General features: G+C 46.6%; 1 protein-coding gene across 1 annotated transcript; it reads left to right on the plus strand.

The window, feature by feature from the left end:
• The first annotated feature begins 5,298 nt into the window (after positions 1-5,298).
• On the plus strand, positions 5,299-15,768 carry LOC117003050 (ras-like protein family member 11A-like). Its single transcript, XM_033072674.1, has 4 exons — positions 5,299-6,108; positions 7,401-7,457; positions 9,670-9,752; positions 13,560-15,768. The coding sequence occupies exons 1-4, from the start codon at positions 5,964-5,966 to the stop codon at positions 14,025-14,027; spliced, it is 753 nt and encodes a 250-aa protein (XP_032928565.1). The 5' UTR covers positions 5,299-5,963; the 3' UTR covers positions 14,028-15,768.
• Positions 15,769-16,616: the final 848 nt, after the last annotated feature.

Raw genomic sequence — 16,616 nt, forward strand, 5'->3', positions numbered from 1 at the left:
AAGGGCTCCGCCCGCGCCGCGCAAACACCGTTCCTGTGCATTCTCGGTCCGGGGGGAATGGGAGGGGGATCGGGATGGGAACGGAAATGGGATGGGAATGGGATTGGGATGGAAATGGGATGGGGAACGGGTTTGGAACAGGAACGGGATGGGAAAGGGACTGAGATGGGAGCAGGATGGGGATGGGAACGGGACTGGGATGAGATCAGGATCGGGACCAGGACTGGGACCAGGATCGGGAACGGGATGGGATCGGGAACGGGATTGGAACAGGATCAGGATGGGAAAGGGACTGGGATGAGAATGGGATTAGGATTGGGATGGGAACAGGATGAGGATGGGGAACAGGGTGCCCAGAGAAGCTGTGGCTGTCCCTGGAATTCTGACAGTGTCCAAGGCCAGGTTGGACATTGGGGTTGGAGCAGCCTGGAATGGTGGAAGGTGTCCCTTCCATGGCAGGGGTGGCACTGGGTGGGATTTAAGGTCCCTCCAACCCTTAACATTCTGTGAGTCTGATTCCATGATCCTTGTGGCCCCTTCCCACTCAGGATATTCAGGGAGGAGCCTGGTGGCCCTGCTGGGATGGGCACTGCCAGGGACACTGGTGACACTGGAGGAAGGCACCATCCCCACTGGGCTGGGAACTGGGGGATGTCACCAAAACCCCACCAAAGGACACTACGGCCACCCCAGAGCACCAAAACCCCTCAGAGGTGCCCGATGGAATTCTGTGATTCCCCAGACTCCTTCCAGTGGTTGTGGGCACCCACCACCAGGATCTTGTGGTAGATGGAGCAGTGGTGCTGTCCCACACCACACATCCCTGCTCCAGGGGTGACAAAAAGGCTTTTGGGAGCTCTGTGCTGTGAATGACAGCAGTGTCCATTGTAAATCCAGTGAGAGAAGGAGTGGGAAACGTTCCTGAGACACCACAGAGCTCATCCTGCAGTGCACACTGAGAGCAAACACATCTCAGAATAAACAGCCCTTGGGAAACAGCAGGGAATGGGCAGAAATTCGGGATGGGGCTGATCCTGATCCGGAGCTGTGTCCAGTCCCTCCTCATTACCCAGAGCTGCTGGTGAGGGCACTGGGAGCTCCCTGCTCACAATCCCAGCAGTGCCAGGGCTGTCTCCACACTCCAGCCCTGACCTTGTGGGAATATCTGTGGGGAAGAGAGGACGGTTCAGTTTCCAAAGCAGAAACTTTTTTATGAGGCCAAGATGTTTCCATTCTATTTGAGCTGCTCGCCTGCAGCGATGTTCTCGTACCCATGTTGGACTTCCCACGTCATCTACTACAGGCTCCCCAGGGACAGGCTTCAGGAACACAAAAACCCCAATCTTACAAAATATCCCAAAAGTGAAAAGGGCCACGTGCTCCTTATAGGGCTGCCATGAATGGCAGTGCTTTAAAATTGGGGACAGGAAATGCAGAAGTTGTGGAATCTGTACAGTGTTTGACCAGAATGAAGTGTGTGTTTAAATGTTCATCTCTCCTACATCCCAAAATAGAATCAAAAATGATTTATCACAGCTGCTGCAGCAGCATCTGAGGACATTTCCTTGCCCTGTGCCCTCAGAATCAGAACAACTTGGTGCTGAGTAGAATTGCAGGATTAAAATCGTGGTCTTGTCCCCAAATGTCTTCAGAGGTCACTGCTGGAGCACAGAGATGCACTTTGAATCCATTCAGACTCAGCAAGGTGGAATTCTGAGTACACAGAGCAAGGCTGGATCCTCGAGCACACCACACCCATTTCTGCTCCTTTCTTATCTCCTCCTCTTTGCCTTTCCCAGCTTGGAGGTATTCAGTTACTGGGAGCAGAAAGGTGCTTCAGAAACAATTTTTGTTGAGTGCAGTGTGAGAAGTGACCTTTGGGGCCCAAGTTTGCAACAAAGGGGCAGAGAGAGCTGCAGGGATCAATTCTTGTTTCTTGGAGTCAATTCAGGGGTCTCTGCATGAACCACCAGCCACAATCTTTGTCTCAGCATCTGCCACAGCCCCTGGTATTTCTCCACAGCCACATTTCCCATTTCTGCTCTGAAAAGAGCCCTGTTCCTCCTTCCAAGTCCCCCTAACATCAATATATTCATGATGTACCAGAGGCAAATGGAATGGTTACAAATCAACTTCTGCAGAACTAGGCAGAAAGAGAAACTTTTCCCAATGGTTTCCAGTCCATGCTGGGATCTTAGCAAGGCCTCTACAGCTCTGCTCATCTCCTTGCTCCTTTTGTTCAGTGCATGAGGAATAATTACAACCAGTTTTAAAGCACTCTGACATTGTCCTGTGACAGGCACTATGGTCATGGCAAATATTTTTATTTTTAGCAAGCTTCGTCTCTGAAGATGTGTAGGAGGGCCAACAACAATATAAATAGAAAATCTTCTAACAAACAGAGCCAAAAGAAACATAGACCAGTAAATAAATCTGTAAAAAATTTGGTGTGGAAATAACAATCTGTGTGCACCATGCAAAGGCACAGATCTTTGCATGAGCAACCCAAGGGGTGGTAAAGTAAAACCTCCAGAACCATCCAAATGTTCCCAAAGTCACTCTTAGTTTTGCAAACATTCCCCCTCTAATTTAAGCTATTGTTTTTCCAAGAGAATTTGAATTTAAAACATGGGTTTCTTAGCTAAATATAAGTCCATTGTGCACAAACAATGAATATCTGCTTTAAAAACAATTGTTATTCCACATGCCAAGGGTTATACAATCTCAGAGTGTGAATCCTTCTTCATGGCTTCTCTCCATGAAAAGGCTGCTCTGGCAATCTAGAAGATCAGATAAGGGCCATGTTAGAAAACCTCTGAGTTTGATTCTGTATTTTACTTGAATCCTGTCAGAATCAAAGCCTCAAAGTCAAGAGGAGGGGGGAGCTTGAGAGTAGATTGAAAACTCTGGAAGAATGCACTGCTTTTTTATTTGTACTCTAAGCCCTTCTCTCTGCACAGAGATTCCTGCATGGGGTGGAACAAGCTTTGGGGAGAAGCACAAGAAATTCATATTGAACCATATTAGCAAAGGAACTTGAACTCCACTGCTCTGCTTCCAACATGCAGCCTAAAACTGCTTTCACATTTGTTTTAAGCAACCAGAAGCCCTCAGAGCTGCCAAAAGCAGCAGTTCAACATTTCCTGCAGCACTGCTGTCTCATTGCTGCCCCCACACATCCCCTGTCCCGTGGCAGCAGCAGATCCAGCCCTGCAAGCAATGGAACAGCTTCCCTGTCCCTCCTCACGCAGCAGCTGCTCCATGCCCATGCTGGGACTCCTGATTTTCGACTGCCACATCCAAGCTCAGCATCATTTGAGCACAGTTTGCATTCTTTCTGTCTGCTTCACATTCATCCAGACCAAAGCTCACCCTCCATGTGCCTCTGAGTCCCTTCTGTGTTCCTCAGCACCACATTTGGTTACTCAAAACGATTTTAACTTTTATTTTTTTCCAGTTGAATGTGCCTCCCTCTTGGAGCTGTTTTCTTCTAGGAATGTCTTTGCTCATATAGAATATTCTTCATGGTCTTTCTGAACTTATCTGGCTTTTTTTCCTGGGCTGGAGCTCTTCTGGCCACCTAGGAGCTGACAGATCTATGACTGTTTGGTTTTGGAGGAGGACTATTGTGATGAATGTTTTTATATTACTCACTAACATATGCTTTTAATAGCAAATGGTAACAAAGGTTCCAGCACTCTGAGAGGCAGACAGTGACTTAGTGCTGCTAACTGATCCCAAATTTATCACTGTCCAGCTCAATAACACGTTTCAAAGTCCTGCACTGATAATTGACCACAAGATTTTGAGCTTTTTTTCCTGTTCCTCCTGTCATTTTGCCTCTTCTTACAAAACTTGTGGGGGATTAAAGCACCCCAGTAATGAAATTTCCTGGAAAATATATATAATTTCTTTTAGTGTTTGGGGTTTTGCAAAAATCTGGAAGCAAATTGACACTGGAAGATTTGCAAACCATTCCCACTGGAGCCATATCCCAGAAGACACAGGATCCAGCAGCTCTCTCCCAGTTCCATGAGCTGCATCAGCCTCCAGACATTTTTTCCTCCTCTTCATCAGCTGCCAAAGGAACAAAGCTGGGAGCTTGCAGAGCATCACTGCACAAATTCTGCTGCACAAGGAAGTTTTAGAGGGGAAACAGAGCCTTGGAAAAGTGACATGTCCATAAACCTTGGGATTCTTGTGCTGGTTTCCCTGCTGTGCCCCAGAGCTGGATTTCCCTCAGGCAGTGCAGCACGTCCTGGGTGATCTGGTGTGGAAACGGGGATGGGTGATCCAGAGCCCTGCCCTGATTTCCCATCCCCTGGGAAGCCACCCTGGCTCTGGACCCTGCTGGGGAGGCTCAGGTGTGTGCTGTGGGTCAGAGCAGATCCCTGAGAGCCCCTGGGCACACAGAGGCTTTTTGGGGGCTGCAGCCTCTCCAGAGTGAGCCAAGCCCAACTTCTGCCTGCAGAAAAACTGCATCCCAGGTCTGTGTGAGCTGAGGGGGATTTCCTTGCTCTCCATTCCCATCCATGTCTCCCACACAGCCTGACAGAGCCCATGTCCCAGCCTTGCCTCTGCTCCCTTCCAAGAAGTTTTCCAAAGAGAAGTGCTCCAACTGTGTTATTTTTTTTTCATTTCATTTACATCTGTTTCATATTATTTGCAGTTCTGCTTTATCTGGGTCACTCCCTCCCCAGTGTTCTTCCCTCCCTGTTATTCCAGAGAACTGAGAGCTGATTGTAGCCAGTGTTCAGTTCCAGGCTGTCATCCCACAGACCCTGCCAGCTGTCCTAAAACCCCACTCAGTTTTCCTAGAGAAGCCATTCCCTCTGAAAGACCTTCCTCAGCTTCCCAGGTCTGTCACCAGCCCAAAATTCACTTCCCCGTGTTTGGAGAGCCTGTAGTGTCCCACCCCAAGGCTGCCCTTCAGGACTCACAGCATAAAGCAGCGGATCAAATGTATCCCGGAGGATTCACGTGTCAGCTGGGATTTTGGAATATCCCACAGCTGCCTGAAAACTCCGGCTGGGGGATGGAAATGTGTTTGTAATCCCGAAGAGCAGGGTCCCATCAGCAGCTGGGCGGCACACAATGGCACAGGGAGAACAACAGAGCGTGGAGCTGGAGCCATTGAGAAGGCAAAGGGACTGGACAGGCAGAACGGGATTATTCAGAGCAGAATTAGAGCAGAGCACGGCGGGGCTGTGGCACTGGGAGCCGGTACAAAGCCCCAGTCCGGGTTGGAGCAGCCGGTAGAGCAGAGCACAGGGTGGATGTAGCACTGACAGCGCTCTGGTGCCGGTGCAAAGCCCCAGTGCGGGTTAGAGCAGCCGGCAGAGTAGAGCACGGGGGGGCTGTAGCGCTGAGCTCTCCTGTGCCGGTGCACCCCAAATCCGGGTTTGAGCAGCCGGTAGAGCAGAGCACGGGGGTGGATGTAGCTCTGAGCTCTCCCGTGCCGGTGCAAAGCCCCAAGGGAGGGTTTGAGCAGCCGGTAGAGCAGAGCACGGGGGAGGGTTTAGCGCTGGGAGCGCTCCGGTGGCGGTGCAAAGCCCCAATCCGGGTTTGAGCAGCCGGCAGAGCAGAGCACAGGGTTGATGTAGCTCTGAGCTCTCCCGTGCCGGTGCACCCCAAACCCGGGCTGGAGCCGCCGGCCGAGGGGCAGCGCGGATGGCTGAGCGGTGCTGGCTGCGGGCGCAGCTCGCTCCGGCCCGGCTGCAGGAATGTCCCGCTCCCCTCGTGATTGGCTGCGGGATGCTGGAGTCAGCTTTCACGGGGCTGATCAAAAACTTCCCTCGGCTCTCCCAAGGCTCTGTCTGAGCACAGGAATCGGCTGGAGGAGGCCGGGCGCTCTCACATTCCTCGGGAAAACTTCAGTGGGATGAGAGGGCTTTCCCAGCCCGGGCCAGGCGCTGCTCCTGCTTTTCTCCCGCAGATCGGCCTGAGCAGCCATCCCTTCTGGCATGCTTCTCATCCCTGAGGATACGATGTCTCAGTACTCCACCAACTTCCTGCTGCTGCCCATCCCGGAGTACCCCGTGCTGGACTGTGCGCCCACCAAAATCATCAAGCTGGTGGTGCTGGGAGGCAGCAGCGTGGGCAAGACAGGTAAGTGCCAGGTGTGTGCTCTGCTTCTTCTTGGCTGCCCAGACACACCCAGAACTGGGACTTTGTTACAGCTTAACTATTTCAATTTGCTTTTTGAGTATTTTTTTTAAAAGAAAAGGCACAGGAGAATTTGCGAGGCAGGTTTGCTGTGGGTGTGTGAGCAGCCAGCAGCGAGTTTTGTACTCACAAGTGCTCCTTCCTGGTCTTGTGCAAATTATCGAACTGTGGCTGAATTTCCACCCCCCAAAAGGTGGCTTTTATCCTCGTGCTGTAAATGTTTTATGCTCTGCAGACAAATCACAGCATACAAGATGTCCCTTTATTATTCTCCAAAGGAGAGGGGAAGAAAAGAGGGTGAAGGGAGCATTGGAATTGTTAAAAGCAGATTGATTTACTACATCTGTGGTTCCACAGGATTCAGCAAAATGTTTGATTGTTTTGGCTTTGAAGCAGCCACATCTTCATATTGTTTTAAAATACTTTGTTGAAGACTTTTTAAATAGTTTGTTGAAGCTGTATAGGTAATTTAAGGGTGCTAAAGGATGACCCAGTATCACTGTGAGGAAAGATTATTGCTTGAAATGAAATCTATTCTAAAATAATATTGCTTGCAGAATAAGACATTTTATTTACCTCTTAATTAAGTGGTTTTGCAAGTTACTAGGAGTCTACTGAGATCAAAGCACCACAGGAATATAAGTTACTGTTGCTACGATGGCATTTAAATATTTTATGCAGAAAAAGGAAAATGTTCTTATCAAAGAGTTTAAGAAAGCAGCTCAGGTTAAGGTGAATAAGAAGGCCCAGGGTGCTCCAGCATGACCCAAAGGTGCAGAGCACATGGAGTTTGTTTGCTGGCTGTGATTAGATATCACTAATGGGTTTTGTGAGCGGTTTTAAGGCTGCAAAGAACCATTCCATCCATCAGCCTCACTTCTTGCATGACATAAAATACTTAAATTTGGATTAGCTGCAGTTTACTGGCTTGTTAATTATTGCAGAGCAAAGGACAGATTGTTTAACCTGCAATCACAGGGAGCTGAGCTGTCACCCTGAATCTGAGGCTCATTTCCAACACAAGCTGTGAAAAACTCTGTGTTAGGCATCCCAGGCTGGCCCCAGATCTTTGTCTGGGAGTGCTGAGAGCTGAGAGCAGCACTTGCAGAATAACATGTGAGCAATCCAGAGATTAACTGGGTTTTGTGTGAGACTCCTTCCTGCAGGAGGATGAGCTGTGCCAAGGTGGAGCTGGGTTCTCATTAAGGACCCATCTTTTTGTCATTGTTTTGCAGCCCTGGTCGTGCGCTTCCTCACAAAGAGATTTATTGGGGACTACGAAGCCAACACTGGTGAGTTCTGCTCTCCCAGCAGCACTGCAGAGAGCTGGAAAAGAGATCCCCTCTGTTTTGTGCCTGGTGCACGTTACAGGGAAGCCAAGTGGTGTTAGATGTCCATAAGGTGCATATTTTCAGTTAATAGCCTCGAGCTATGAAAGCAATAAATCAAAGGCTCATTATTTATGATCCTTTCAGCTGGTTTTTTTTTTTTTCCCCAAGTTGATGGAAAAGGATCAGAGTAAAAGCTTTGCTTGGGGACATACCTCTACTGAAACACAGGCTCAAAGAACAAGCTGCACATCAACCAAACCATGGAAAACCAATGCTGCTCCCCCTGCAACCCCAGGGAAGGCAGAGGAATTCTGAGGGGTGGAAAAGGCAGTTCAGGACTTTTTCTGTGCATTCCCTTTGTTTCAGAGGCTATTATAACCAGGGAGACTTCAAAATTGAAGCCTTCTCTCCATAAGACAAGCAGAGCAACCATTCATTTCTTGTTGAATCCAGACAGTGTGTTCATGTGAGCTGTTTCAGGAAAACTCTGACTGATTTGGCCATTGTAGGATGGATCATGTGCCCCATGCTCACCCCTGCTGCACACCCCACACCTTGGCCACCTCACAGTTTTGGGGTGTATGTGGGCAGAATTCAGAAAATGCTTCACTTTGGAGATGCTCAGGATGAGGAGGGAGCAGCACAAGGCACCTTTGATCTGAGGAAATACAATCTGAAAGCTCCTCCTTCCTTCTCCCCCTCACTGACCCCGAGTAACCCCGATGGTTGGCTGCACTTTTGCTCCTTCTCTTGTGTCACCTCTTCCCTGGGAGCTTGTACATCAAGTGAGATCTGGGGGCTGTGCAGGGATTGCTGCCAGAGCCACATGCTTTTCCCATTAATCTCCCAGGTCCATGGCCATGCTGCAGAAGAAATGAATATTCCAGGCCCTTGGGGTCACCCAGCCCTGCTTCTCCTTGTGCCAGGCAATATTGGGCAGAGCAGGGCAGGGCCTGGCAGCATCTGCTCTTTGTTCTGCAGGGCATCATGGAATGGCAACAAGGGGCTGTCTGCTCCTGCTTCAGGGGTGCAGTGTCTTCTCATAAAACCACCTTTACAGCTTCAAATCAGGTCTGTTTTAAAATACAAACTAAATCCCACCAGGGCTGGATCCCCTCACAGTATTAAACCACACTATGAAATGTGGGATTCAGTGCTAAATTTCTTTGTGTTGAAAATGCTCTATGAGCTCAGACTCTTCCACTGGAATAAAAATACTTGTTTCCTTAAAACAAAGCAGATTTTCAGAAGTGAGGGCACTGCTGTCACTAGCTGGGCTCCCTGTTGATCTGAATTCCTGACTCTCCAGTGGGTGGATTTCTCCATGTTTGACATTGTTCTGCAGCCAGCAGTGACAATTGTATTGGGGAGAGACAGAAGGGCTGCATACAGCAGCTGTGGATTAGCATTTCTTCACATCCCCACGTGACTTGTGTTAAATTCCAAAGAAAAATGAGATTACATCAACCTCTGAAGCTGTCCTTGTCACAACCACTGAGAGTTCATAAGATCAAGACTTAAATTTTCATTGTTATTTAACTCAGCTGCAGTAACAAAATAAAGTTCAAGCCTGGGATAGGAGGGTTAGATCAGAGCTAGATCAGGCCTAGGTGGGTAGAACTGGCACTGGGCTGTGAATGTGTCCTCCAGATTAACCAAAGTCAGGTTTAAAGTGCCCAGTCTTTGGGGATTTCAACCAAATTCTGCTAAAATCACACAAACACCAAACAGCACATGGAGGATTTGTAGAGTCATTCACTCTGTGTCCTAAACTCTCCTTTTTTAAAAGGCATCCAGACAAATGCAGCAGGAAACACTCACACCTTTCACTGACCACGCCTGACTGTCTTCATTTGTGATTATAAAAAGTGAACTGCACTTACATTTAAAGTTAACAATGTGGACTGGAACCCTGAATGGGATTTATGTGCCCACTTTGAGGATGTGGCTCAGTCCTGAGGGGCCCTTTCCCAGTCCCCAGGCTGGCTGTACACTCAGGACATGTCCCTACACAACAAACACAGCCCCACTTTGCTGAGCAAACCCTCCAGGGCCACTCATTTTCTACAGGCAGCTCCACATCCTAAACCTCAAAACTCTGAATTTCAACAGTCCCATTTTACTTTTCCTTTCTAATTTTGGTCCCTGACTAATGATCTTCCTTCTCCCCCAGGTGCTTTGTATTCCAGGAAGTTCACCATAGATGGGGAGCAGATCTCTCTGCAGGTGCAGGATACTCCCTTTGTCTCACTGGAGGTAAAACAACTGCTCTGTGCTTTTCAACACACTTCTGTCTTATGTTTATTGCCAGCACTTCCATCTGTGATTAACTCTGCTTAGCAGCAGGAAAATACCTGGGCTCAAACCCAAGACTAATCAAGGTACCTGAAACTCCACCAAAATGAGCTCTTGAAGGTGTTAAATCAGGCTCCTTCAGGAGCAAGCCAAAATTAAACCAATTTTATTTCCAACACATTACTAAACAGCAGTAAAATCACAATCTGGTTCCCTCCTGCCAACAGCTTGTTTCATTTTCTGTCAAGTGGTTTCTGTCTCTGCATGGCAGAAAACTCACCTGCCCAGAGGCCCAGCTGGCTCAGCCTGGACCTTCCTCCACACCCAAAGTCTCTCAGATTTAGAGAAATGTTTCTTTTCAAGGGGCCAGGGCTCACAGCAGTTGTCATTTCCATCTGTGCTGCTTTACCCTGCTTTCCTTACTCTGGTTTGAAATGTAATTAGTTCCCTTTTTTAAGGTGTTAGCATTTATCACACTCCTTTTTCTAGCAGTGTTTTAGAGAGTTAGACTCAATTATATTAAAGACTTTTTGCAATCTTAATGATTTATGATTCTATTATATTCTGGATTTAATATTCTACCTCTTTCTAGAACCTTTCTAGAAATATTTTTCAAAATCCAAGCAGGATTTATGCTGTCACTTCTGGATAATCTCCTTCACATGTAGAACAAGAGGATGAAAATAGAAAGCAATAGAAAATGCAGTGACATTTGGGGTTACATGAATGGTGGAAATCTCATGAGTAAGAATTCATACAGAACAGCTGAGGTTTCATGATAAAATCAGCTATTCCCATTGCACCACCAAGCTTAAACTTCTGGGTGTGGCCTTAACCTCAGTCTAAACTGAGATTTGGCCAATATGGGCTGGGATGGGGACAGCACCCTCTCTCCTGGTGTGGCAGGAGCTGCCCTGGACAGGGGTAAAAAAAAAAGAAAAAGGGGTGCTTTTGTACCTGCACAGACCCACATGTGCATGTCTGTGCTGTAAATGCCAATTCCATCCCAAATTTACACAACAGGATAAGCAAAGCTCCTCAGTTCCCATTTCCTTCTCTGACTGGAGGGGGATTGAAGGAGAAACCTTTGCTGCAATCCCACCCTGCTGGGCTGGGGTGCACAGAACAGAGGGCAGGGGCTCTCATTTGCTCTGGACACTCAGAAGCAAACACAAAAGCTGCAGTGGAAGCTCTCCAAATATTCAAGTGGGATTTACCAGCACAAAGGGCTTTGCCAGCTTGTCCTGCAGAGATGAGCTGTGGGGGGAGATTGGGCACCACTGGGATTGCTGATAAACACTTCACAAAGGGAATCCCCTCTCCTGTGCCATGGAGAAAGGAGGGATTGCAATAATCCAGCTCCTTTTTCAGACCACTTGAATGTTATTTTCCTGTTTCAATTAATAATGCCCTTAATTAAGTCCAGTAACTCCAGAGCTGCACAAAATTAGTCAAGCCAATGGCTGAGGCTGCTTAGTCAGAAATTATTTTAAATTAGTTAGGAAAGAGTTGCATTTTCTTTGTCCCAGTTCAAGGCTTGTGCTGTTCCAAGATCTCCCCCAGGCACCTTTATCTCACCCTGTGTCTGTTTGCCTCAAATGATGCATCTGCAATAACTGAAGGGACTGTGACAGAGCAGGTTAAGACTGAGAAAAGGATGGATTTTTTATTAAAATCCTTCAGATTAAGACAGAGAAAAGGCTGGATTTTTTATTAAAATCCTTCAGGAAGAGAGTTTCCTGCACTTTGCAGGCTGAGCACAGTGTTTCAGGAGGAAATGATGTGGAAACCCTCAGGATTCAAGCCCCCAGAAATGTGGAAGTGTGAGAGAGAAACAGAAGCAGGTTTTGTTGGGTGTTTCTTTGCTGCTTGGCCTATACACTGCAAAGGCCTGTGTGTTTTAAAATCCATTCTGGAGGAGAGATTTCCATTTTAAAAACAGCCCATTAGCCTTTGATTTCCTGAATAAAGCATTCCACTTGGGATTATCCATCCATCCATCTCCCTGCTGGGTGGGCCTAGCTGGAGTGAGGGAGAATTTCTGCTGTTAGGGCTCTCTGAATGCCACCTTCTCCAAACCCATTTTCAATGCTTGCAAGTGCAATTAGTACCTTCTTTCTTTTTTTTTTTTCTTTTTTTTTTCTTTTTTTTTTTTTTTTTTTGCCATGAAAGGGTTTTGCTGGTGAAAAGAGGCTTCCAGGACATGGAGAGTGGCTAATTATCCCCAGATTGGCTACAGCCCAGACCCCAACAGTGCAAATTGCCCTTCTTCCCACAGGCTGCCCCAGCCTGGCTGGAGTTCACCCTCATTAACCTTTCCAACAGGGCTGAGAATCCTTCTTCCTTCTGTTCTGGGCTTTGGGGAGGAGTGATAAGAGCATCTGATAACCAATTTCACTGCTCACAGGATTTAGCTGGCAAGGGCAAAGAACCTCAAGGTGTTGCCAGTGCCTCTGAGGGCAATAATGAAATATTTACCAAGGGCACTTTGGAACTCCTGAGGAAAGTTTTAAGCCTAATTTACACTCTGACCCTTCAGAAATTCTGCTTCCTCCTCACAGAAGAGCTTGTCGTTCTTTTACTGTCTGATCTACCAGAAAAAAACTGATCAGTTTTACTCATTCTTTTCCCCCTCTGCTCTCTGAAATCAGGCTTTATAATTCTTATTTACGTCTAAATAAAAGTGGTCTGTTTGGGAAGAGTGCTGAGCACTAAATTCTGTTAGAATTAATGTGAATGGCAGATATGTATTCTATAGATTAATAGAAAATTGAATGTATCTTCTATTAGTCTTACTGAAGTTGAAAATTTCTTGGGTAGAATTTAGCAAGAAAAATAAATATTTGAGTTCTGTATTTGTGATGTTGAACTCCCCTTAAAATACACATTTTCTACCAGCTTCATGAAGAGCTGTACACAGAATAAGCTTGTTGGATATAAAAAAATTACAACATTGCAGGAATGTACTATTGACAGGAACTTTTCTAAGCAGTGTTTTGGCTTTTCTCTTCAACCAATTTGCTCTGACCCCTCTCCACTCCACGTTAGTGCTTTCCTGCAGTGTGGGATGGGAGAACCATGGAATCCGGGGGGTTGGAAAAGACCTCCAGGACTGACTGATCCCCACCTTGCACTGAGTGCCACATCCAGTCATTCCTTGAACACCCCCGGGGATGGGGACTCCAAACCTCCCTGGGCAGCCCCTTCTAAAGCCTGATCACCCTTTCCATGGTATCCAACCTAAACCTTCCCTGGTGCAGCTTGAGGCTGTTTCCTCTTGTCCTGTCACAGGGAGCAGAGCCTGGCCCACACCTGGCTCCTTTCAGGGAGCTTTAGGGAGTGACCAGGTCCTTCCAGAATCTCCTTTTCTCCAGTCTGGACAACCTAGTGCAGTGTTACCAACACTGGGAATTTCCCTGGTACACCCGGAGAGGTTTCTGGGAGTACAGGAACAAACATGACCACCCTTTCTGTGGAGAAACTTTGTAAATCCAACCTAAACCTCCCCTGGTGCAGCTTGAGGCTGCTTCCTCTTGTCCTGTCACAGGGAGCAGAGCCTGGCCCACACCTGGCTCCTTTCAGGGAGCTTTAGGGAGTGACCAGGTCCTTCCTGAATCTCATTTTCTCCAGGCTGGACAAACTGGCAGTGTGACCAACACTGGGAATTTCCCTGAGAGGTTTTTGGGAGTACATGAACAAACAGAGCAGTGCTCGAGTCCAGCTCTGTCTGGGGCTGTTTCCTGACATGCAAACCCTGTTGTTTTGCAGGATGACACGGACAGCATCTGCTGCCAGGAGCAGATAAACCGCTCGATCTACTGGGCCGACGGCTTCGTGTTTGTTTATTCCATCACGGACTACGAGAGCTTCCGCGTGCTGCGGCCTCTGCACCAGCACATCCGCAGGATCCACCCCAACGCCAACATCCCCCTGCTGCTCATGGCCAACAAGGGGGACCTGCTGAGGGCCAGGCAGGTGTCCTCCAAGGAAGGGCTGCAGCTGGCCACGGAGCTGGGCGGGACGTACAGCGAGGTGTCGGCGCGGGAGAACTGCGAGGGAGTGCACGAGGCGTTCCAGCAGCTGTGCCAGGAGCTGAGCAGGAGCAGCAGCAGCTGCAACGGGGAGAAGAGGAGAGGGCTGCACCTCGTGAGGCCCAAGTCACCCAACATGCAGGACCTGAAGAGGCGTTTGAAGCAGGCTCTGACTTCCAAAGGCAAATCTGCCACCACGCTTTGATGGGGTCGCTCGGGGTTTGTGTTGCAGAGCCCTGGGGATAAAGGCAGCACGTTGGGAAAAAGGGGCATCAATGCAGCCATGGGGTTGTGAGAGACTCCCAGGTTGTGTGAGAGATTCTTTCACATCTTTCTCCAAAAGCCCCTGCTCATTCAGCAAAGGAACTCCCAGAATCTGCTCTCTGGGGCAGGGATTTCAAAACTGTGGTTTAAAAAAAGAGATCATCCCGGATGATTTCATTTTTTTTTTAAAGGGGTGCACTCAAATAGCTTGGTGTTTGAAAGTGGGTTTTGTTGATGAGAATAATGAAATCCTACCCTTGGGAATGGTTGTGTTCCCAAACACAGGCAGGGAAGTACAGCAGGACATGAGGAGAGTGACAGGAGCTGTACGGAGCAAGGAAAACGGACCAGATCTGCTTCATTGCAAGACTGGAAAATAAATGAATTAATTCATTTAAATGAAGAACATAAATAGTGAAAAGTATGAATTGGAAGAAAGAATTCTGAGTAATGGGGAGAGATTTGTTCATATGCAAACTTCAGCCTTACAGTGTCTCTAAAGGGAGATTTTTTTAAAATCACTATTTTTTGAGATTATTTTTGTTTAAAAGCACAGTGACTGCTTCTGAAAGTGATTATTTGGGCAAAATACAAACTTGTGGCAGCATTTTGTAATCAGTTTCTCCATGGCATTTCTCATTTTTTCTGAAGGTTTCCTACATGGCAAAAGGGAAAAATAGATCAGAGTGGTTTAAAACCTGCCAAAAAATGGACTGCACTGATCAAGATCAAGGAGGTCACCTAAAAGTCTGAATTTTTTTAAGTTAGACTTCAAGTTCAAAATGCTTTTAAAGAAACAAAGTCTTCACATGAACCATATTTACATCATTAGATTGTCCAGGGTTTTTTTTTTTTAAGAAGAAAAGGTTTTATGATGCCTGAAATGTTTGGCTTGGGGAATTCTTGATTTTGTTGTTTGAGTTAAACCCAGGCTGCCCTGAGCAGCTCCCAGAGCATCCCAGCCTGTCAGGACCTATCCCAGCAGCAGAGTCTGCTTGTGCCCCAGCACATCCAAGGATTTGGGGCTGTATCCCAAAAAGTGATTTCTGGGAGCAATAAAACAGCACAGAGCTCCCAGCACTCTGTTCTCAGTGAGAGGGGAGGAAAGGGCTTGGGCCATGTCAGATTCCTGCACCAACCTCTCCTTCTAACACAGCAGATGAAGAATTCAAGGACCATGAAATGAAGTCAAGCTCAGTGATTTATACTCAGGGACACTGGAGGGAAACCCGAGTTTGATGGATATGGAAAACACTCCCAGCTGCAGTTTCATCTGGCAAGACTGAGCTAAATCAACCTTTTCCTCTTTAGGAGCAACAAAAATGGAAATAGAGTCTGATGAGTACTTGTATAGCTCAGGGCTTTAAAATGTACTTTGTATTTTTCATTTCCCTATATTAGACAGCTCTAGCCATGAGTTTATCACCTGGGTTTGCCTTATCTCCAGCTCACTTTCTGTTTTATTTATTGTTTTCCACAGCTGCTCATCTGAGAATGTCTTGTGTTCTCATTCATTTAGGAGTCTTTCATTCCCACAAATGCCCTGCACCTGGTTTAAAATTCAGTTTCAAGTGGTAGTAGGAGGGGAAAGGTTGGATCATGCAAAAAGGGACTCAAATCATATCAGGGAATTTTAACTTTGGCTTATGCTTAATTAATAAATGGGTGTTTGAGCAGTGTCAGTAATCATCCCAGGCACTTTGGTATTCGGAATTTCGATGTTTTAAATTAATAATAGCACAGCTCAAATATTGAATGTGAAGATTCAATAGCTCAAATATTGAATCTAGAGATTCAGTGGCTCAAATATTGAATCTAGAGATTCAACGGCTCAAATATTGAGTCTAAAGATTCAATAACAAGAAATAGAGCAGTTTGCAAGGCACACGGAATCTGAAGTATTTTTGTATTGGAAAAATGATCACCAATTTTGGACAGCAATTAACAATTTTGCCACTCCAGTACTGTGTAACAAGGGCTAGATTTGCTGAAGGCAATTTGCTGACATTGCTTTGAATTTGTGCTCCAGCTTGGTAGATTTGTTTGCAACTTCCTTCAGCTCAAATCCTTTCTGATTTGGGAAGAGATGTCACCAAAATTCAAACCTGTCAATGCTTTAGTTTCATTAGTGATGAATAAAAATGTGCAAGGTCTTCCCTTAATGGCTGCTTTATGTGTCACATATTTAAATATCCCTTGTTTACACTACAATCTATTGTTTTCCCTTCTTACAAACTGAGACACCCTGCTTTGGAAATATTCCTTATGCAAATAAGTATTCCCATATTCCTGTGGGGGAAAAAAAAAAAATCTACATTTTTGCTAGAGCCAAAAAATATTGAAACATTTAAGTCTTCTCTTAGGTACTAACATGTGGCAAACATTTATTCTGCTACAGAAACTTCAGTATTTCCTTTGTTCATTGACCAGGAATACAAATACTGGTTTTAAGCCAGGACTAACCATCTACAGAAGGCAATAAAGCTCAGGTTTGGGTTTTTTTGGGGTGCAGCAGATGAGCCCCAGGACA

This window comes from Catharus ustulatus, chromosome 14, assembly GCF_009819885.2.
Source record: "Catharus ustulatus isolate bCatUst1 chromosome 14, bCatUst1.pri.v2, whole genome shotgun sequence".
Lineage (NCBI taxonomy): Eukaryota > Metazoa > Chordata > Aves > Passeriformes > Turdidae > Catharus > Catharus ustulatus.

Bases quoted from the DNA above. Each gene is read 5' to 3' on its own strand.
- LOC117003050 (XM_033072674.1), top strand. From the start codon at position 5,964: ATGCTTCTCATCCCTGAGGATACGATGTCTCAGTACTCCACCAACTTC. The intron at 6,109-7,400 runs GTAAGTGCCAGG...ATTGTTTTGCAG, and splicing joins CAGCAGCGTGGGCAAGACAG to CCCTGGTCGTGCGCTTCCTC. The intron at 7,458-9,669 runs GTGAGTTCTGCT...CTTCTCCCCCAG, and splicing joins GGACTACGAAGCCAACACTG to GTGCTTTGTATTCCAGGAAG.